This window comes from Oncorhynchus gorbuscha, linkage group LG05, assembly GCF_021184085.1.
Source record: "Oncorhynchus gorbuscha isolate QuinsamMale2020 ecotype Even-year linkage group LG05, OgorEven_v1.0, whole genome shotgun sequence".
In the NCBI taxonomy this organism is placed as follows: domain Eukaryota; kingdom Metazoa; phylum Chordata; class Actinopteri; order Salmoniformes; family Salmonidae; genus Oncorhynchus; species Oncorhynchus gorbuscha.
Window position 1 is genome coordinate 62583535 of NC_060177.1, and position 23923 is coordinate 62607457.

General features: G+C 41.8%; 2 protein-coding genes across 8 annotated transcripts in view; both read right to left on the reverse strand.

Moving 5' to 3' along the window:
- LOC124036257 (GTPase-activating protein and VPS9 domain-containing protein 1-like) overlaps nt 1-13070 on the reverse strand; it is a 32397-nt gene extending 19327 nt beyond the window's left edge. For 3 of the 7 annotated variants that reach the window (XM_046350578.1, XM_046350579.1, XM_046350577.1), the window contains exons 1-7: nt 12900-13070; nt 4625-4837; nt 3895-4162; nt 3111-3686; nt 2899-2982; nt 2635-2769; nt 1914-2103 (exon numbers count right to left, since the gene is read on the reverse strand). In XM_046350578.1, coding sequence (XP_046206534.1) covers nt 1914-2103; nt 2635-2769; nt 2899-2982; nt 3111-3686; nt 3895-4162; nt 4625-4809 — 1438 coding nt within the window. In that variant the 5' untranslated portion in view covers nt 4810-4837; nt 12900-13070. Of the gene's footprint in view, nt 1-474; nt 511-1221; nt 1297-1913; nt 2104-2634; nt 2770-2898; nt 2983-3110; nt 3687-3894; nt 4163-4624; nt 4838-12899 lie in introns of all 7 variants that reach the window. The other 4 variants (XM_046350574.1, XM_046350573.1, XM_046350576.1 and 1 more) reach the window with 2 other exon arrangements.
- A 2786-nt stretch (nt 13071-15856) lies between these two features.
- Nucleotides 15857-23014, reverse strand: LOC124035197 (apical junction component 1 homolog). Its single transcript, XM_046348625.1, has 2 exons — nt 22836-23014; nt 15857-19851 (listed from the first exon to the last, which is right to left on the reverse strand). Exon 2 carries the CDS (start codon nt 19795-19797, stop codon nt 16564-16566), a length of 3234 nt encoding a protein of 1077 aa, XP_046204581.1. The 5' UTR covers nt 19798-19851; nt 22836-23014; the 3' UTR covers nt 15857-16563.
- Between the last annotated feature and the right edge of the window lie 909 nt (nt 23015-23923).

Genomic DNA, 23923 nt, shown 5'->3' on the forward strand with positions numbered 1-23923 from the left:
ACTAACTAACAGAGACTCAATGGAGGTCAGGATGTTACTAACTATAAGACTCAGGGGCCAGGATGTTACTAACAGAGACTCAGGGGCCAGGATGTTACTAACAGAGACTCAGGGGCCGAGATGTTACTAACTAACAGACTCAGTGGGAGCAGGGGACGAGATGTTACTAACAGAGACTCAGGGGCCAAGATGTTACTAACTAACAGACTCAGTTGGAGCAGGGGACGAGATGTTACTAACTAACAGACTCAGTGGGAGCAGGGGATGGGATGTTACTAACTAACAGAGACTCAGTGGGAGCAGGGGACAAGGTGTTACTCTGTAATACTCACTGAGATTCAGGGGGCACAAAAGACAGGGATCGGCTTCAACTATAATAATAATAAAAGCAAAAAGGTAGGCTATACCAACTATAAACAAAAACTCACGTACCTATACACGACTACATACAGACTGCATTGCTTCTTTGATTACCTGTTAGTTGCTCCCAACCCGTTAGCTGCTCCCAACCTTTCAGTTTTGCATTGTGAAAGAGGTATTGCAGTGAAATGACTCAATTGGATTCAATCATTAAATCATTCAATCAATCTTTCCTAATAGAGACTGGATAGTTAGCTCTGCACTGCTTAGACAACCTGTGCTGTGTAACCCGTCCAGTGTAATACAGGTCAATGAGTGCATCCAATAAGGTTCACAAATCACAAGTGCATGTCGGACACGGAGAGGCAGCCACACTCCACATCCCAATCAGCATGTGGCATGCATACCATTCTAATGACTGACCTGATTGTGCTCTGGATGGTAATTGTGATACATTGCTTTATGCAGAAGGATCTAAGATCCCAACATCAGCAAAAAAAACACCACAAAAAAAATGTCTGACTTCAATCTTCTCTTTAGCCAAAAGCATGTATCATTAAACATAATAGAATTTACCACGTGAGTAAAAACAAGCAGCAGAGAACCAGGTATAAACCAGGTCAACAAGACTAGAGCACAGGGCAAAGCAGGCATGGTGAAAAGGCATGGTGACAAGAGCACATCTAGCAGCTAGCTCTATCTGGTGGTGAAGCAGTGAGACTGCAGCAGGGACCATGGCTATGAGCATGGCTGGTACTGGGTGTATGTGACTGGCAGTATGTGACTGGCAGTGGCACATGACTAGGTGGCACAAACACGCTTTAGTTTTAGTCAGCCTCACAGGGCTGCCAGGCTACCCACCAAAAGGGGTAACTAATGGAATGTGAGCAGACAGGGTGGTGGTTGTGGAGTCCCAGGAAGTTGCTAACTGTTGTCCTGGGTCGATCACAGGCAGCAAAGGAGGAAAGGAGGAAGAAGGTTGAGGGCAACAGAGAGAATACAGAGAGAGTAGCAAGCAACTGCGTAAAACAGCTTCAAATTGAAACGGTTCACATTTCAGTAGGGCAGCTTAAAGTGGATTATTTCAAATTGAGGAGGATGTTGTCGCCATCACATTTAACTGATTTATTCCTGATGGAGAAGGTATATATTTCTCCATCCATACCAATTAAGAAAGGGTTCATTTATATTTTGTAATTTAATTGGCTTTCCTTTGCATAATGGATCTCCAATCTAGAGGCTGCTAATTACCTGTAGAACAGGCCCAGAACCTCATTAGCTTCCTACATAACAGAGGCTTCCTGCAGACATTACAACTTTAGCTACTTCACCTAGTTATTTATTACCATGAATGAAAGAACCTATAGTAGTACATAAAAAAGGCTGGTTTCATTGTAATTTCAAACTGAACTCTCCAACTGGTGCAATGCTATAACAGGAATAACAAATACTGGAGATAAACCACGTATATCATTATGCAGTATGTATTTCTCTGTCAGAAAGCCAGTGGCTGCAGGTCTACAGTAACAACAGCCGAGGAGGTCGGTAGGTACCTATGTTCCTGTTTTTTTTGTTGGCGGGGGTGGTGGCTGGGGAGAGCTGGGGGGTGTTGGAGGGAGTGAGCTCCAGACTGTTGCTCTTCACCGTGCGGGACTGGGGAACGTTGGCCAGCATGGTCTCCAGGAGCATGTGCTCCTCCTCCCGGAGGTGGTCCCCTGCCATCACACTCCGTACAAAGTCCACCTGAACACCATAGGAGTTAATTACTTAATTTAATACTCTCACATCCTAGTTTCTATGAGGAACCCAATTACCTTTTTACTAAGGCTTCAATAGCTAAGCTGGTGGAGAACTTATGACACGGGTGATAAATGCAGGGCTCTTCTTCACAATCAAACTAAAAGTGGGGCTTTGAGACATGCCAACAGAATACAGCTAGGGTAATTATTGATTACCACACTAATGTTATAAGGAAAGGTAACTAAGGGAGGAGCCACAGCACCACAATTCCAGAAGGATGTGGTAATACTTTGTTTCTTGAGTACGCTACGGTAACTCCCAGTCGTTCAGACATAACAGCACCCTCAACAACCTGTGTGAAATGTCTCCTCCCTTTCTGGTCTGACAAGCCTGGGCATGTCAAGTTCACTTCCTGTAACATAGGAACGTTTACTGTTGTCCGTCTAAAACATGTGTACATACTGTTCAAGACTAGGCTAACTACAACATAAGCGACACAAGATTCAGACTAAAACAGTCAGATCTGCAGCGTACCAGGCAGAGGAGCTGACTGTGTGTCATGTACGCCACAGTCCTGCTGAGTCCTTCTAGTAGGTTCATGGAGGACATGGGCGGTGTCTCCACAGCTCTCCCTCCGATTACCACATCCAAGAAGGCAGCTACACAGCTCTGAGGTGACACAACCAGACAGTCAACTTCAATAATAACGCAAGAAGCAAAACATGTATTCAGAATATAATAAAAGCTACCCCATGGACAAACCGGTTATATATTAAGATGTGTGTTTGAGGATCTTACCTTATCGAACTTGGCCAAACTGTTTTTCCTCCGGGGGTCTCCATCATCGTCAGCCATTGCCAACTGCTGAAGAAGCTGCCCTACCTACAGGACAAAGATAATGATTAGAATGCATAAAGGGGAAAGGTAACAATATTTGATCGTAAGCGGTCAATGTCCAGGCATGGATAAGAATAGTGTGGATGTATGAGTCTGTTGGGTTGTCCACTGACCTGCATGAGGTTGAAGCGAGCCACCTCGTTGATAGGGGCGTCTGAGATGATGCCGTACTGCTCAGGGTTGACTATGGCTGGACAGATGAAGCAGGTGAGCAGCAGGTCCGTGCACATGGTCCGCACCTCACCCACCTCAAGCCGTTCCACGCACGATAGCGTCTTGTACATCTGAGACACTATCCAGCGCAGGTTGTGGGGGAAGCAGTAGGTGTTCTGCTTCAGGTAGCCAATGAACTTGTTGACCAGGGTCACCAGCTTGGCCTCGTTGGCTTCCACGGCAGCTGCCACCTTCTGCCTGTAGCCCTCCGAGCCCTTCTCCCCAAACAGGCGCTCCTGCTGGGCCGGCGTGAAGCGCTCCGTCACCTTGGAGGGGTCCGTCTCCAGGTGGTCCTCGTCCTCCACCAGCAGCTGCATGATGGGCTCGTGGAGGGTGGCGGTAAGGAAAAGCTTGGCCGAGTACAGCCCCTCGGAGAAGAGCTTGAAGAGGATGCTGAAGGCACACGTGCCCCGCCGCAGCAGCCGCCGAGGGTTGTCGCTCTCCTTCAGCTCAAACTCCACCAAGTAGCGGAGGACCTGGAATTGATAGAAACAGTAGCACCATTACCATTAGATTTAGCAGTACAGAGGTTAGAAATGGCCTCATCACACTACCTATGAGGACAGGTAATAGTGGTAAATAAGAGGTGGCTGCTGTGCATTTGATGAGTGCATGTGGCTACTGGCTGTGTGTTTATAGTATAAGTGTCTAAATCATAGATCAGAAGATGTCCGGGCAGCTCACCTGCAGCAGGTAGCGCTCATCCTCCTGCATGATACAGTTACCGTAGAGGGAGGTGAAGACCGTGTAAATGACCCCCTGTGTGTGCTCCTGGTTCAGCCTCTCCCCAGCCACCAGGCAGGAGGCCAACAGCCGAGGGTTCTCGCGCACCCGACCCAGGAACTCCCCATAGATGCTCTCTTGAAAGCCCAGAGTCTTGTAGCCGTCCAGGAACTGTGTGTCCTCCAGCACTTTGGCATGTTGGCAGCATTCGGCCGGGGAGGCATCAGCACTGTAGGACAGGGAGCTATAATTACTACAAGAGGAGAAGGCTCCACAAACCAGTGGCTGGAAATGGGCAACAGTGAGCAACAGAGAGCTGATTACTGATTGGAGTGACATGCTTGTATGACATGCTTGCTGATCACAGGACTCCTCTGATTCCTTGCTATTTCCCTTTTGGGTTGCTAATCTACATAGTGCTCGGCTGGCTCTGACACGCACCGTGTTTGGCAGGATTTACAACATCATCACATCAGGAAGATAAGACAGTTTAATACGGTGGGATCCTACTTTAGGACTACTAAGTTACTAGTTCACTAAAGGTCACACTGCTGAATGCAAACAAGTGGAGGACAACTCAAAATGTATTTTTATAATGTTGAGTTCCTATTAGAACTGTTTCTATTCTCCAATTGGATCAATCTCGTTGAAATGCCCTGGTAAGACCAGCTCTGGGGGGCCCCATGCTGACCTGGTGAGAATGAGCCGGTCGAGGTTGATCCTCTGCTGTTTGGTGATCCAGGCAGCACGGTACAGCCTCTCAGCAGTCTTCAGCACGTCCCCGTTAAGCCGTTGGATCAGCTGCTTCTCTGAAGCCACATACAGCCTCTCCTGCTTCAGGTGGTGGGCCAGAGTGTGGATGTCTGGCTTCACCATCTTTACCAGCTCACTCAGAGGCTAAAGACTGCAGAAGAGTGAGAGAAGAGGGAGATCAGTGACACTGGGGGATAAATGGTAACGAGGATGGTAATGACATTGTTGGCGAGAGAATGAGTACTGGACAGTCAGGACAGAGCACAAGTTGAAAGTTTACATACACTTAGGTTGGAGTCATTAAAACTGGATTTTCAACCACTCCACAAATTTCTTGTTAACAAGAAATTATTGTTGGCAAGTCAGTTAGGACATCTACTTTGTGCATGACACAAGTAATTTTTCCAACAACTGTTTACAGAGATTATTTCACTTACAATTCACTGTATCACAATTCCAGTGGGTCAGAAGTTTACATACACTAAGTTGACTGTCTTTAAAAAGCTTGGAAAATTCCATAAAAAGATGTCATAGCTTTAGAAGCTTCTGATAGGCTAATTGACAATTTGAGTCAATTGGAGGTGTACCTGTGGATGTATTTCAAGGCCTACCTTCAAACTCAGTGCCTCTGCTTGACATTATGAGAAAATAAAATAAAAATCAGCCAAGACTTCAGAAAAAAATATGAAGACCTCCACAAGTCTGGTTCATCCTTGGGAGCAATTTCCAAACGCCTGAAGGTACCACAATCAACAGTACAAACAATAGTACACAAGTATAAACTAGAGGATTATGACTAACGCCGATACCGATTGGAAGACCAAAAAATGCTGATACCGATTAATTGGACAATTTAAAAAATATATATATGACAATTACAACAATACTGAATGAACACTTAATATAATAGATAAATAAACATCTATTTAGTCTCAAATAAATAATGAAACATGTTCATCTTGGTTTAAATACTGCAAAAACAGTGTTGGAGAAGTAAAAGTGCAACATATACCATGTAAAAAAGCTAACGTTTAAGTTCCTTGCTAAGAACATGAGAATATATAAAAGCTGATGGTTCCTTTTAATATGGGTCTTCAACATTCCCAGGAAATAAGTTTGAGGTTGTAGTTATTATAGGACTATTTCTCTCTATACCATTTGTATTTCATATACCTTTGACTATTGGATGTTCTTATAGGCACAATAGTATTGCAGCCTAATCTCGGGAGTTGATAGGCTTGAAGTCAAACAGCGCTGTGCTTCAAGCATTGCCAAGTGCTGCTGGCAAACGCAGGAAAGTGCTGTTTGAATGAATGCTTACGAGCCTGCTGCTGCCTACCACCGCTCAGACAGACTGCTCTATCAAATCATAGACTTAATTATAATAAACACACAGAAATACGAGCCTTTGGTCATTAATATGGTCAAATCCAGAAACACCAGAACCATTACGTATTTTATCGAACGGGTGGCATCCACAAGTCTAAATATTGCTGTTACATTGCACAACCTTCAATGTCATAATTATGTAAAATTCTGGCAAATTAATTACGGTCTTTGTTAGGAAGAAATGGTCTTCACACAGTTTGCAACGAGCCAGGCGGCCCAGACTGCTGCATATACCCTGACTCTGCTTGCACAGAACACAAGAGAAGTGACACAATTTATTAATATTGCCTGCTAACATGAATTTCTTTTAACTAAATATGCAGGTTTAAGTATTGATTTTAAGAAAGGCATTGATGTTTATGGTTAGGTACATTGGTGCAACGACAGTACTTTTTCGCAAATGCGCTTGTTAAAACATCACCCCTTTGGCGAGTAGGCTGTGATTCGATGATAAATTACCGCATTGATTATTTGCAACGCAGGACAAGCTAGTTAAATTAGTAATATCAACCATGTGTAGTTAACTAGTGATTATGTTAAGATTGACTTTTGTATAAATTTAATGCTAGCTAGCAACTTATCTTGGCTCCTTGCTGCACTCGCGTAACAGGTCAGCCTGTCACGCTGTCTCCTCGTGGAGTGCAATGTAATCAGCCGTAATCAGCGTCCAAAAACACTGGATTACTGATTGTTATGAAAACTTGAAATCGGCCCTATTATAATTATTATTTTTAACTATTATTATATATTTTTTTTTATTATTATTATTTTATTTTTTTATTTTTTTTAGTCGGCCATGCCAACCTCTAGTATAAACACCATGGGACCATGCAGACTTCATACCGCTCAGGAAGGAGAGGTGTTCAGTCTCCTAGAGATGAACGTACTTTGGTGCAAAAAAGTGCAAATCAATCCCAGAACAACAGCAAAGGACCTTTTGAAGATGCTGGAGGAAACCATTACAAAAGTACCTAATATCCACAGTAAAACGAGTCCTATATCAACATAACCTGAAAGGCAGCTCAGCAAGGAAGAAGTCACTGCTCCAAAACCGCCATAAAAAAGCCAGACTACGGTTTGCAACTGCACATAGGGACAAAGATCGTACTTTTTGGAGAAATGTCCTCTGGTCTGATAAAACAAAAATAGAACTGTTTGGCCATAATGACCATCATTATGTTTGGAGGAAAAATGGGGAGGCTTGCAAGTCGAAGTACACCATCCAACCGTGATTCATTGGGGTGGCAGCATCATGTTGTGGGGGTGCTTTGCTGCAGGAGGGACTGGTGCACTTCACAAAATAGATGGCTTCATGAGGAGGGAAAATTATGTGGATATATTGAAGCAACATCTCAAGACATCAGTCAGGAAGTTAAAGCTTGGTCGAAAATGGGTCTTCCAAATGGACAATGACCCCAAGCAAATGTATGGCAAAATAGCTTAAGGACAACAAAGTCAGGGTATTGGAATGGCCATCACAAAGCCTAGAACACTAGTGGGCAGAACTGATAAAGTGTGTGTGAGCAAGGAGGTCTAGAAACCTGACTCAGTTATACCAGCTCTGTCAGGAGGAATGGGCCGAAATTCACCCAAGTTATTGTGGGAAGCTTGTGGATGGCTACCTGAAACGTATGACCCAAGTTAAACAATTTAAAGTCAATGCTAACAAATACTAATTTAGTGTATGTAAACTTCTGATCCACTTGGAATGTGATGAAAGAAATAAAAGCTGAAATAAATCACTCTGCTATTATTGACATTTCACATTCTTAAAATAAAGTGGTCATCCTAACAGACCTAAAACAGGGAATTTTGACTAGGATTAAATGTCAGGAATTGTGAAAAACTGAGTTTAAATGTATTTGGCTAAGATGTATGTAAACTTCCAACTTTAACTGTACATGCAGGGCAGTTTGGAGTAGATTTACAAGTCAGGACAATGGATCATTTTTATTTCTCAGAGTGGAATCCTGAGGAAGGGCAGGAAAGGCCATGTTGGCAGAATCCTAGCTCACACACTGACAGAGGAAATAGACTGTCAGTAGTCAAGAGAAGGCAGAAACACTAGTTCTATTGGCTAAGATTGACAGTGGGATGGGGAGGCTTGTAAACAATAGCAAGTCCCTACTCTCACTCATACAAGCATCTGGTAGCATTATTCACAGCACGAGTGTATATGCAAATCATATTAGTCTCCCTTTCCTTCACACACAAACCAGACAAAATGCATGAAATTTAAATGACTTCCTAGAGCATTCTTTGACACAAGGTTCTTTGTGGATGGCTGCTACCAAGGAAAACAGACAAAATTGTGAGGCTCGGAGGCCTGTGAAAACAGTCCAGAGAACCCTGCCTCAGAGCTTTCACACAACTACAAAGGCTTGATACTATTAAACGTATGTGGTTTGAGGCATGAATATTTTGATGAGGCTTAGAAGCGTTTTCTTAACCATGTCATGCCAGATAAGAAAGGTTAATCATGGGTTATACACAAAGTGTGTTCCTTTAGTAGGCTAAATCCAATGATGGACTGGCCACTGTGGAGTTCTGGAACCATGAAGACACTGGGGGATCTCGGGTAAAAAAAATTTTAAAAATCTGTCAAACACTTACTTAAGGCTAATCAATAGATTAATGACCAACATAGTCTACCAGTCCATGAGAATACTCATGTGCCGTAGGCTCTTGAAAGAGTAGACTACATTTGTCACAGTCCTGTGTGGAAGTAAAGGGTGTAGGCCTAGGGCCGACACACAGGTGATACTGTAGGACCTGTGGCCTGGTACAGGTAAAGCAGTTTCTGAGTTGAATATTTGTTGAGTAGACCTACCTAATGAGTAAGTAATGGAAAAGGACGGGGGAACTCAAAAGCAGAAGAAAAACCAATGTAGGTGGTGTGAAAATGCACAGACAGGGGTGTGCACTCCACTGGCTTCCAGTTGAAGCTCGCATCCGCTACAAGACCATGGTGCTTGCCTGCGGAGCTGTGAGGGGAACGGCACCTCAGTACCTCCAGGCTCTGATCAGGCCCTACACCCAAATAAGGGCACTGCGTTCATCCACCTCTGGCCTGCTCGCCTCCCTACCACTGAGGAAGTACAGTTCCCGCTCAGCCCAGTCAAAACTGTTCGCTGCTCTGGCTCCCCAATGGTGGAACAAACTCCCTCACGACGCCAGGACAGCGGAGTCAATCACCACCTTCCGGAGACACCTGAAACCCCACCTCTTTAAGGAATACTTAGGATAGGATAAAGTAATCCTTCTCACCCCCCTTAAAATATTTAGATGCACTATTGTAAAGTGGCTGTTCCACTGGATGTCATAAGGTGAATGCACCAATTTGTAAGTCGCTCTGGATAAGAGCGTCTGCTAAATGACTTAAATGTAAATGTAATGTAAATGTGTGCGAGAGAATGACGGTAGTTAGTGGTGGTAGTTAGTGGTAGGTACGCTAGAAATAGAATTCAGTCCAAAGCCATCCCTCCCAACATTACGTACATGATGCTTAGGCTCAGAACAAGGAATCATTGTGAAGCAAACCATCTGGAAAAGAAAACTGAAAAGCACCTCAACCAATGATGCAGCTCACCACACGGCACATTTATGGAGGTGTTTGGAACACAGCCCAAACATTCCCTCAGTTGAACATGCAACACAAGCCAACAGAACAAAGTGCTTTTTATAGACACACAGAAAGGAATCACTTTCTAAAGGCACTCGAAACTCAAACACAAAGTCCCCTTTTCACTTCCCCTCAACATGAGATCAAATGGAACTGTTTGCATTAGTAGGTTAACGACTCCAGTTGTATTATCTGTGGTACGCCACGCCACTGCCTAGCCTAACAGCAGCTTCAAGGGCTGTGTCCCTTTGAAATTCGTCAGGCCTTCTTCCGTTGGACTGCAGACATTTTACCAGCTCCTGTGTGCAATGGTTTGGGGTGCACGCTGCACCTCCCAACAATCACCTCTCAGAAGGAGCTCACACAGCACAAAGAGACATGGCAGAAATCTACCCAACCGATTCCAGCAATCCAGCCCCACCACATCCAACTGACAGCATAAGATAGTCATTTGGTCTTAGATAATTAAGAAAATACAAATATGAAACTGAAACCAGGGTAAGCAGGGTAGCTGAAAGTGAGGTGGTGGTGGTGGTAATAAAACAGCCTAAAGTACTTCAGTCAGAACAAGGATCTGAGAAATTATTCACTAGGCTACATCACCGAAGCTCAGGAATAGTGGGTGTCGGACAGCACAATATAAATGTGAATAAGAGACCCTTGTCTCTTTCATGCGCGAGTTCCCCACAGACATTGTTTGTCACATCTTGTAGGCCTACCATATGCCTGTCCTACAACTACTGTGTAGGAACAAGTTTTTTGTTTGTTTTTTTAAAGACCTGCCACATACTTTTGTATGTGTGTTATACAGTGTAGTGTATGTGGATACTCCTTCAAATAAGTGGATTTGGCTATTTCAGCCAAACACGTTGCTGACATGTATTCAATCAGCACACAGCCATGCAATCTCCAGAGACAAACATTGACAGTAGAGTGTAGAGGTCGACTGATTAAATCGGGCATGTCCGATTAATTAGGGCCGATTTCAAGTTTTCATAACAAATCGATAATCTGCATTTTTGGATGCCGATTATAGCCGATTACATCGCATTCCACGAAGAACCTGCGTGACAGACTGACCACCTGTTACGCGAGTGCAGCAAGCAGCCAAGGTAAGTTGCTAGATAGCATTAAACTTATCTTAGAAAAACAATCAATCTTCACATAATCACTAGTTAACTACACATGGTTGATGATATTACTAGGTTAACTAGCTTGTCCAGCATTGCATATAACCAATTTATCATCGAATCACAGCCTACTTCGTCAAAAGGGTTTAGCAAAAGCACAATCGTTGCATGATTGTACCTGACCATAAACATCAATGACTTTCTTAAAATCAATACACAGAAGTATAATTTTTTAAACCTGCATATTTAGTTCAAATAAATTCATGTTAGCAGGCAATATTAACTAGGGGGAAATTGTGTCACTTCTCTTGCTTTCATTGCACGCAGAGTCAGTATGGCTCATCAGGCATCAAGCTTGAATGTTCAATCAAAGCTCTATTTAAATCCAGACATAGGCATATTTGTATGCTTTATAATGCTTTTGAATGACACTTCTGGTTTTGGCGGGAAATAATGTGTTACTCGGGAGAAAAAGGATTTATTCTCCAGTTTGAAACATTTGTAAAATACTGGAAAAAATAACCCTAGTGATATCACCAATGCCTACAACCTTGGGTTAGGCAATCAGATCCCAGGGATAACAAATTAGTAAACGTTTCCTCTTACACAACCATACCAAAAAGGAGGGCATTCTGTAGGTCAAAGCAGTGCAATATCTACAAAGGCTTTAAGTTCAGAGGTGGGAGCAAATGGGTAGCTTCCAAATATAAGGAAAGGAGAAATTCTGTATGCCTAAAATCAACACCTTCACTGAGATGTATGCTCAAAATCTTATTTTGCTAAATGTAGGCCAAATGCTGCCTGCCAGGAAGACAAAGCCTGACCGCGCACTCCTACGCTGAATGAGACATCCTGATCCTCTGCTCTGGAGCGTTCAACATCCTAACTCCTGACCTTGCCAAAACAAAGACTTCAACCTTGCCTCGGAACAACACGACTAGTACTCCAGGGGCAAAGTCAGTTGATATTCAAAGGAACCTGAATGATATCCCATGTCTGTTAGATCACTATAACTCAAGAATAAAAAAATAAAAAAGCTAGGAGCACACTTCATTTGTGTGATTGAGATGTATTCATGTTTTGGCTCTAACAATTAGCCTAATCAAAAGGTAAAGTGCATTCCTTAAATCAACGTAATTTATTGTGACCATTCTGTTTTGAAAAACTTCTGAGCCTCGCTTGATACACACACACACACACACGTCTGAAGTTCTCTATGGTTCATCATACTACCCTAGTCATGGATAGTCACGGCCCCTGCACTGGGTGGGGCTCAATTCTACACCTAATGTAGGGGATCAGGTGGGTAGGGAGAGGCGACCGCCGTTCGCTGGCCAGTTAATTATTCCAGCAACAACTTGCCCATCTAGTCATTTTTAGGGCCCCAGCCTAGTCTTGTTCACTTTTGCAACAGTCGACATCTTGCGGAATTGTTAGTTTAACTAGCTAGTTAGCTAACTAACGTTAGTTACTAATACTAGCTAATGTGTCACCGTCGGCCTCTGTTGTAAACAGTTAGCTAGCTTCCTTTCATCATACTGGCATACGTTAATAACAGTGAAATGCTAGCAATCTAGCTAACGTTAGTTAGAAAGCTTGCTATTAGAGGCGCATTGGATAGCTATCTAGCAAACTACCTAATTATCTAACTAACGTTAACTAGTTAACACTAACAGGTCGCTATAGCGTAGTTAGCTAGGTGCCTAGGTACTAGTTTACAATCAAAATTGTTAACTAGTTATCACAGAGAGTATAGCTAACGTTACTGTACTTAGCTAGCTATCAACAACGGTAACCGTTAACTAGCTTACTAGCTCGTTGGTTAAGTAACGTTAGCTATTGACCTAGCCAACTTGAAATGTTGCAGCACTGTTACAAGCCAAACATCGAGATAGGATGGGATACCTTTCTAGGGATATGTCAATGTTGCCCGGGTAGGCCAGGCTTGCCAGTTGTGGAAGAAAATAGCGTTCAATCGCGGAGGACATCCAAGAAGTAGCTAGCTAACGTTAGCAGAAGAAGGCCAGCGAACTAGCTAACGCGTTAGCTATAACACGAATTCAATGACTTACCAAACAAGTTGTTGATAGTATACCAGTTCTTTATGGAATCCCTATAACCGTGAAATAATGTCAGTGTCTGACCAGTTAAATCGCTAGATATGTCTATTCCAGACCGTTCCTGATCTCCCCTTTCCCTCAGCGCACTAGCTCAGTCAGCTGTCATCTGCTGTCATCACGAGTAGGCGCGCTCCACCCGCATGCGCGCTGGGCCACTGAGATTTTAATAAATATCTCAACAATGGAATAGTTTGGTGAGTTTTCTGTTTTTACATTTAATAAGAGCTAAGTAAGAGCTTGTTTATGAATGTCATCTGTAGTGGACTTCAGGATGCTAAACGAGGTTTTCTTACTTACTGTACACATTTACGGTAATTTAAAAAAAATATCACATTTACTAATAATCGATTCCTCTACATACACATACAGTTAAAAAAATACACCAATAAAAACAAAAACACTTATGTAAAACATATACACAGTACCAGTCAAAACTTTGGACACACCTACTCATTCCATGTGTTTTCTTTATTTTTTACTATTTTCTACATTGTATAATAATGGTGAAGACATTACAGCTATGAAATAACACATATTTGAATCATGTAGTAACCAAAAAAGTGTTAAACAAATCAAAATATATTTCATATTTGAGATTCTTCAAAGTGGCCACCCTTTGTCTTGATGACAGCTTTTCACACTCTTGGCATTCTTTCAACCAGCTTTACCTGGAATGCTTTTCCAACAGTCTTGAAGGAATTCCCACATGTGCTGAGCACTTGTTGGCTGATTTCCCTTCACTCTGCGGTCCAACTCATCCCAAACCATCTCAATTGGGTTGAGGTCCGATGATTGTGGAGACCAAGTCATAAATTGCCAACAGACACTATCCCATCACTGTAGCGCACCACCCTGCAATATATATTTTTTTGCTGGGTCAGGAGGATATATGAACTGTGCATATGATGCTCTTGGAATCTCAAGGCTGTGAGTCCCTGACCTTTTCTTGTTGGGGATGCAAAATCTAGAAAATCTTTGTCCATGACAAGCCCACCTTTCTTTCTTTTTTTACTGTAAATGTGTAGGAGGCATCCCTACTGTTCAAACTAGGCTTACTACCTGAACAAAGAAAACATACTATTTTTACAAATGCAGGTCAGATTTGTATGCTATAAACTACAAACTAGGTTTTTGAATAATATGAAATACAGTCATTTGACTTTCCTGATTTGCCACTTTAGCAATGTCTACATTTCATCAATAGGTGGCGATCAAGTTCCATGAATTTATACACTTCAAAATGACTTGTTTCCAGGTTTTTCTCGCCATCCATCTCCATTTGTAAAGAAAAACAAAGATGAAAACTGTTTTACATAAGAATGTTGAGATGTCTGTTTTCAGACCAGCAGAAGTAGTGCTGGTTTCTCACATTTAACTGCATATTGCAGGGTGGTGTGCTATCGTGATGGGATAGTGTCTGTTGGCAATTTACGAGGCACTATCAAAATGGCAATAGAATATTGATTAACCATTTAAATGACTATCTGTATTATCTTTGTCTCTATAATGGGCTGTCATCCTTCCGGATATCTAGTTTCCGGTGCAGAGGATGTGCCATGGCTAATTTGATTTACAGTCTGTCTATGCATTAGTTAGAAAAATATGTGCCAGTTGCTCATCAATCTTGAAGTCATCTGAATGTCCTTCAGGGCTATCTGATAGAAGTGTGAATAACTACAGGCTTCCCATCTACTTGTGCATAAATTGGTCAAAATGGAACAACACATGGAGACCATCAACAAAAGACACTGACGTAGCTTGTAAGACCAACACAAAGGGGAAAGACTAAATACTTGGTAAATTGATCACATTGTATGATCATTGTTTTAGTGTTCTGTATGGTTTACTTAAGAGACGTGAGATGGCTGAATACAGGGCTCTGCATGGTTTACTATAGAATACAAATGCAAAGAGAAGGGTCTGTCTTCATTTTGTGTTTATTATACATGGGTTATAAACATCACAAAATAGAAAATTGGGTAACATCTAGCAGGGGGAAATATGATGTAAAAGATCAACCTTAGATTTCAGGCTCTATCAATGGACATTTAACATGCTCGTTTCAGTGCTGTGTAGCGAGATGCATTAGGAGACATTCTGTATAATTTATGTTCAGGTGCAATAGAAGCTTTTAGCAGCTCAACGCTCCAGCTTGTCATTACCAATATGTTACTGTTCAATTATGAAGGTTGCTCTTTCTGTTTCTTCTCTTTATTGCATTTTTGTGTTCGTTTAAAGGTATGAAATACATTAGGCGGTATAGGATATTAATGTATATTCTTCAACAAATGTGTTAATTATACCATAAATATGTATCTCAAAAGGAAGGTGTATTTTCTCAACCAAAAATAAATAGTACTAGCATTTTATTCTTTAAACATAATATTACAATTCAAATAATTAAATGTCAGTTTATTATAACCATTGTCAGTTTTTCATAAGCATAATCAATATTTAAAATACCTGAATATAAATAACATGCTTTAAGCAAAGTAAATATTAATTTGCAATGTCAAGCAAATGCACCACATTCATTTACAGTCAAGAGTCAAGACTTACAAAACAAATCCACACATTGCTTTCTGTCAAATGCATTTTCTACTGAAGGCCACAATCTAACAAGTTATCAAGCATGTTACAGTGAATTGAACAATGTAGAATCAATAGAATGTTAATAAAGTGATGAAAGAGGATGCAATTAATGCCTAAACCAAAACTCAAGGGGGGAGGGGATTCAGAGCATAGGTGTAGACACCTGATTTTTCTATCCATAAGTAGACATAATGAAAGCTCTATTATCAGCAGTGATATTAATCATCTTAACTAAGATGTATGCACACATGACTGTAAGACTCTAAATGGCATATATTATTTATTTATTATTATATTAATCATCTTAACTAAGATGTATACCCAGACTCTGGCACAGTACAGCAATTTCAAGACAGACTTTGATATTCAAATATTTTCAGGATATAATGAAGCATGTGCAGAAATACAACTGTCAGTATTTTTTTGTATATATATTACAGCTACTGAGAACAGCTTCAACACGTATAACACTAGTGGAGCTCTACATTTGGAGCAAAATTATGCTTTGTAGGTTTAATCTAGATTGCTTTAGAAATGTTCTGAATAGCAGTGCCTCCCTCAGTTATATTCAGCCAGGCAGTGGTATTGTTCTAGATAATTGTGAATGATTTGTGCCTGACAACCCAACCCAAGTCATGTGGTATAAACACAGACAGTACCTTGTCTAAACAGGGATTAAAAACAAAATAATGACGTGTAAATACAGTATGACCATTTTACATGCAGATCAAGCTTTTTTCAGTGTAACATGATAAAAACAACACTACTGCAACAAAAACCAACAATGATAAAGTGTTACATTATAGTTTGTTTGTTTGTGTGTGTGTAACATCAGTCAACACTTTCCTGCACATTGTTTTAATAATTCTTAGTGATTGCAAACATTAATAACAGTAGTCTTATTAACAATCTTCCTTTCTGATGTAAAATACATATGTATCTACAAATATTCATCATAAATATCTGTTAAATTACATGTATCTACATGTACATATAGGTGACATCAGAGGTGCACAGGTCAGTACTATATAATATCATCCAGGAGATGGGGTGTACCCACCCAGTCTAGCGTTCTGGGCTCAGAAGCAGCCATGATCATACACATGAACTGCTTCCCTGTTCTCTTATCTATGGGGTAAATGGTAGTGGGTGTGAATCTCTTGTTGCTCTCCACAAACTCACAGAGTTGATTGTATATTTTGGGATACTCATGACGCAGGAAGACTCCCCTGGTCCTGAGCGCACGTTGGATATTGATAAAGCAGATCTCTCTGGCTTTCATACCCTCCTTTCCCTCTTTGTCAATATCAGGTGTGCCTGGAGGCGGGGTCAGAATGAGTGTCTCCATGTCACTCTCCTTCTTGAAGACATTTTTATCTGGGCTGGAGGAGGCCAACGAAATCTTTGCATATTTTCGGACTGTTGGTGTTTGGACTCTTGGTGAGGGTCTGTTAGGCACTAGTTCACCAACAGCTATGGATACATTCAAGAGGAAACATTCATTGGGGTCATATTCATTGCCAGCCTGCTGCAGGTCCTTACAGTAATCCCCCAGGTTGTCTTTGAAGCTGTCCAGCTCTCTGAGAGACAGATATGTGGGGGACATGACGAGGCTCTCAAGCCCGACCTTCAGGAAGTTGTCAGCAGTCCCTGGGTTAGCAAAGCCCAGGAAAAGAATGCCTCTCCCTCTGGAAAGGTAGCCAGCTTTGGAAATGCGAGAGAAGACTTTATGGATCTCAGAGTTCTCTCTGCAGTACTTCAGCATGTGTCTGCACACACTGCTGATACGTCCATACAGACAGTTCTCTTTATGGCTGTCCCAGTCATCCCGACGGCAGTTCCGGGAGCAGTAGAAGGTGTAGCAACTATGACAGGATTTGAAGTAGAGACAGGCATTGAACAGGGTCTCTGTCCGCTTGCACTTCCTGTTGGCACACATCATGGTGTCATTGTCGTCTGTGCTATGGTCTGGGGAGATCTCCTCTGGACTTCTCTGTAAGCTCTGTAAGCCATCACACCCACTGTCTGGGTCTTTGATAGTGTCAGGGCTGGTTTTAGTGGAGGAGGGTGGTGTGTTGAGAGGTCCTATACTCTCTAGGCCTCCTAGACTCTCCAGGCCCGAATATTTTATCTTTCCTTTTTTATCATCCTCACTAATCAACTGTTTTATTTGGTTCAATAGATCCTGACTAGGCTTCCTGTTGGTCGGTGGTTTGTAATCAATGACAAGATCAGCTAGCAGCTCGTCCAGTTGCTCTAGGCTCTGCTGCAGGGAATAATTGTTGTGTTTTCTGTCTTTTGTCAGTTCTGCTGACTCAGATGGCTGCTCTTGATGATGAACAACATTTTGAGTCGGTGCCTTTTCACAATCCAGTGTATCCCAGCTGGCTGAACGCACATCTCTCTGTTTGTGGTTGCGTGCACGTATGTCATTGTCGGTTATCGTGATCTCAGGAGTTGCAAACCATAGCCCAGCCTTAGTGTTCCTTCCAGGATTGTTTGGTCCTTTCTCTAAGGAGTTTTCAGAGATGGACCGGGCAGCATAGCGCCTTGGTGAACTAGATAGATTGAGTATAACTGGCTGTGATGTAACACTAGGAAACAGATTCTCATAGCTGCGTCCACGGGGTACTGCTTGCTCCCTGTCATGACGAGGATAAAGAATATTGTCCCAGGATTTGGAATGGTTTCTGACTTCTGCTATCAGTCTGTTTGGCTCCACATAACTGTTTGCAAACCAGGGGGACATTACTGGCTCTTGTCTTACTCTCTGTGGTGTCAGCTGAGAGGACTGGTTCGAGTATCCAGATATACTTGAACGATACCAGTCATCTGCATAAGCCTGGGACATTTGTGGTTGTTGACGGCCCTCCGTGTGATACGCCTTGTATGGAATATACTGTCCTGCTGGGGGGTTGTACGGCTTGCTGTAGAACACCTTGGAGCCATTTGACTGACGAGGATATGCTCTGGGATCGTCCCCATAGTATGCTCTTGCCTGTGGTGTTTGAGCAAAGTATGGCCCTGCTTCGCTTGTGGAGTAAGGTCTGGTATAGACAGCCTGCCCAGGGTCTCTGCTGGACATGTGTTGCTCTGTGTAATATGGTCGGCCTGGGAGAGTGTGAACCCAGCGAGTCCTTGGATCATGCACATACTGACTATTAAGAGTACTGCCTTGGCTGGTGAGGCTGGAATTATCATCCTGATAGTACGCTCTAGCAGACGGATGGACAGGATATCTAGTCGGATCCTCAGTGTAGAAGAATTTAGTTGGTATATTGGGGTTTGAGAGAGTCCTCTGCTCCCTTGACAAGTATTCCCTTGGCATTATAGGGGAGGGCACCCTTCGCATGTCTACTGGCTGTATGTAGCTGGGGGTCATGCAAGTAGTGTACTGATATGCTTGTCTATAATCACCACTGTAACATTCGCTTGGCGTGGGTGTCCGTACCTGCCTTGGCACAGACAGACCTCTACTCTGACTGGAGTAGGAATATCTCTGCCAGGGATGTTCAGTCCTCATGTTCTGAGACCTCCGGGCTGTGTGCTGTAGGACTGCCGCATCTGGCTTGATATCAACACGACACCTGACATGAGGAGTGATGGCAGGCTGATCCTGTTTGCTCACCTCGGAGAAACAGTCCGAGACATAGAGGGGAGAGCGTGGTTGCAGTTTTATAGGGTGTACCTCGTTCAAAAAAGCCCGGTTAGAGGAGTAAGAGTCCCGGTGTGGTTCAGATGTCCTTATAGGGTCTGGTACAGCCTGTGAGACATCTCGTCCCCTCTTGTTTGCTGGTGGGGAGACTGAAATGGGCACTGGGGTAAAGGTAGTCTTGACTCTGGGGGCACTTTTAGATCTAGACCTCTTCTTTGAATCTGACCTTGCGGCCTGACTGGTACTGTTTTTTTCTGGGTTAGCATGCTGTGGTGGTGGTAGTCTAGTGTTAAACAGATCAGGGGAGGAGAAACGGAGGTGTCCTGGATGATCCAGGCCGTTCCAGGTCACCTCTTTATGCACCCCCTGATGCTCAGTCCTCTTGTAAGGGTATTCCATTGAGGTGGAAAAGGACTGTGGGTCGTCCAATGACTCGAGGAAGTCAAAGCTACGGCAGTGTCTTTTGTTGATGGTCTCCGTATGTCGCTCCAGTTTGTCAATCATTTGCGAGTCACATTGTTGAGAGTGCCCAGTGATGGGGTTTAATTTGATGTCCCGATACAGAGTGGATACCAGTATATCAGGGGGATCTGTGCGTGTCATCTTAGAGGGACTCCTCCGATCTCCCCCTTCAGATTGATTCAAGATCAATATGACCTGAGAAAAGAAAGATAGAGAAGCATTTTAGATCCATAGTAAAACATAAACACATACACATTTTCTTTTCAATGTAACAGTGGTTCTACACAGACATTAAGGTGTTGTGATGACGGAGATTACCAACATAAATAATATAATGATAATAACAGTCAGTGGGTTTATCTTCAATACTGTAGACCTATGGCCTATCTCCTTCCGGATCCAATAAAAAGAAGGAAAAGTTCACATCTACTAAAGCATCTGTCATCTGTAGATTTTCACACAGCTTGAGAAAAAACTGAAGGATTTAATTGTATCATGCATGCTGTGACGTCCTTTTCTGCAGTGTGCTCTGTATCAAGGTCAGGATTTAAAGATCTCAAATCCCTGCCAAAGGTTGTTGTAATTTTAGGAGAGTGGGACATTTACATTTTACTGCCCATCATATTGCCAAGACGCTTTACACTATCTACAGTACATCGAAGATGAATCTCTTGCACGAGACACAACACTAATATACACAAGGCCCATAAATATACATTTTAAAGAGAGATATAATGGACATTGTGGACGTTCCCCTCAATAAAGTATTGCCTATCTAACAGAGAGATAGTTACATAATCAGTATTGTATTTTAATCTCAAATCAGACTCTCTTAGTTGGATCTTGCATGCAAAGTTTGGTAATGAAAAGAGTGCAAAACTACACTACACTGTAACTGTAATCATTCACTCTAGAGAAAAGGAGTCACTAAACCACACTGAATAATTCAATGGTTTGTTTCAAGCACTTTGGGAATGATTGTGTAAGGATCCAAAAGCAAACACACAAATAGTATAATAGTGAAGGGCAACTCCTCAGTAAATAAATCCCTTTCCATTGATTGTAGATGACAGTCAATCCATAAAAAAGGCTATGTAAGATGAAAATGGTTTGATTTGTAGAATGATCACTGACTCTTTCTTTCACACAATATATTGATTTTGAAAGATAACTTAATTCATTGAAACAGAATAGATACAGTGGCACAGTGGCTTGCAGTACACACAGAGCATTTCACTAGTACATAGCTTGCCATTCATATCATAAACAATAGTACTTCATAATAAATCAAGGGGTATAGTTCACCACTGTTTATATGGAGAAATAGTGTCTGTTTAAAACCAAGAATAGGCGAGTATGTAAGCATTGATGTTTCAAACTGTGCAAACATTTACTAGCATTCATTTTTATATTTTTGCTCATAGAACTTGCTTCTAATGCTTATCCGTTGGACTTTTAAAGCATATTTTCATGACAGAGACATATAGAGAGGCTCCCTTGTTGGCTCTCGCCCATGAGCTAACCCTGAGATACCATCTGTTCATCCTGAGTTGATAGGACTGACCAACCATCTCCCCCGTCATGTCTCCACAACACACCTAAATATCATATTTTGAAACAACCATCCCAACCTTACCAGACCTATGGACACTATTAAATAATGTACCATGGTTACAGTCACTGATTCATCTTCTAATTATGATTTTCAAACCAGATTTCAACATTCAGCAAATATGTTTGTTTTTTAAATCGTAACACTTAGTGTAATTCAATTGCTAACAACTTGCTATCAAAATACATATGCACTGGTGTGTTTGTTTAAATGAACAAAATAGAATTATTGGATTATTATAATGCTATTACTATTTTAAAAGGTTATTTCTGAGACAATACCTGATAAATATTGTGACAGACTGTAAGATGAAGTGTAACCACATCTTTTTTGACAAAATAAATACTCATAATTATTTATTTTTCATAAATATCCAGATGTCTTATTGATGGCCACCGCTCAAATTTCAATGAAGCATGAATATTCTCTAATCAATTTTACATCTGTGTGAACAATGCTACCAAAAATAGAATTAAAGCGGATAGAATTAATGATTAATATACAGTATTACTCAGAAAGTAGGTAAATTGGCTTGTGTGTGTGTGTGTGTGTGTGTGTGTGTGTGTGTGTGTGTGTGTGTGTGTGTGTGTGTGTGTGTGTGTGTGTGTGTGTGTGTGTGTGTGTGTGTGTGTGTGTGTGTGTGTGTGTGTGTGTGTGTGTGTGTGTGTGTGTGTGTGTGTGTGTGTGTGTGCGTGTACTATCATACCCTTGTTCCAACATTATGCCAGCTATTATGCCATTGTCCATCGAAACATGGCCCTCTCATGCTGATTAAGGCATTGAATGTCCTTTTTAGAGGGTAAGTCATCACAGTGACAGCAATTTCTTTCTTTTTTTTACAAAAGACATGTGAGCAATGTTTGATGAACAATAAAGAACTACTTAGCTAATTAAATACCCTGTTGGGAGCTGCTTTAGTGCCCCATACCAAAAATTGTATGTAAAGTGGGCCTCATGTTATGGTTAAACAAGTTATTTATCCAGAGAGGCTCTTAATGAAAAAATAAAACACATCTTTGAGCTAAACTATTGTGGATCTCTGGAATTTGTAACTTTTTGAAAATCTTGATGTTGTTGACATCCAGATATCTAGAAGGACAATTAACATTATAATGTTGAATTATGAAAGACCTACTCTGTTTGTATAGTCTCATCTGAAAATGGCCATCTGTCAGTGTGATAAAATAGCACTTTCCCACTGGGCACATACGTAAATTCAATATATATTCCACGTTAGTTTAAAAAAGTAAACATCTACTCCACAGAGACAACTGTGGGGAAATGCGTCGGAACAATAATACGCGCATATTGTAATAGTGTCATTATCAGATTGCTACATGATCTGATCATTGCGATCTGAAGCACACTTTTTCCTCGTTTATTGATGCGGCACGGCCCTGCTCACTGCGCTCGCATCCTTCCCAAACGGACCCAATGTCTTTGAGCATCGATGACATCATTGGAAGAGGTAATCGCACACTCAAATATACCAACATGTTGTGGCCGTACTCAGAGGAAAATGAAGAGTTTTAATTCCACCATCAAATAGGAGTGGATCTCATCTTACCCTTCTGCCAGTGATCCTCTTCCATCATCTGTAGGCTACATTATTAATCCATTTCTCCTTCTCAGTTCAGCCTATCTGTATCTTATATAGTCTTTATAATAATCATGCCATCTTTGCATCTTGTGCTACATGTTGTCCACATCACAGTCCCCACGCAGTGATTCAGTGCGCCCTCATGGTTTATCTGAAGCATTCTGAGGAAGGGGGGTGTGTCTGAGGCTGCGTTTATGGGCGTACAATGACGCGCTCGCGTGCAACTTGTGTGTTCGTTCTTGTATGCGTGCCTGCTTTTGTGCGCGCTTATGGGGGGGTTTGATACGCTCATTAAATCCATGTCTCTGACCAGGTTTTCATCCAACCTTTTTTTGCGAGTAAAGTACATGTCGGATAAAAAAAATTGTAATGACAGTCCTGATGGAAAAAAAACATTAGTCGTTAAACTTTCCAAATGTCGACTAAACTAAATAGCCTACACTAGGCAATGTGGGATCTTTTTGTGTTGGTAAAATTAATTATGCGAGAAATGTTGGTGGAAACGCTTTTATGAGCGGATATTGCCAAAATAACCATCAAATCGATGTCATTTAGAGTCATGCGATGACATGTTGTGTTGCCCTCCCACTACTACTCGTTGGGAAAGCAAACGATTTATTTGGATACTGATGAATCTCGCAGGGTGGTGCGAGTGCAAGGTAATGAGCTTTGATGCTGCTTTCCAATTATTATCGAGTTTTATTCTGGTGCCATGATCATCGATGCTTCGCTGCCATTTGACAAATACAAACAATCTCGCTATTTTGTCCATAATAATCTCATAGTAGGCTATACCCGCAAGGTACCTGCGAGCTGTTGGCTAGAGTGCACATGCCAATACCAGAGTGGGTACACTCGCTATTTAACGCAATCTCTTTGGGAGAAAGTTAAAAATGCTATTTATCTTGTATTTTTCATTCTGTACATGGGCATTTGACCGCAAAATGTATTTTTATGTGCACTACGTCATCACGCAGTGATTTTTATCTGCAACAAGTCAATTTGATGGAAACACATCTGGTTGGAAAATTGAATATTATTTTTATGATGATTTT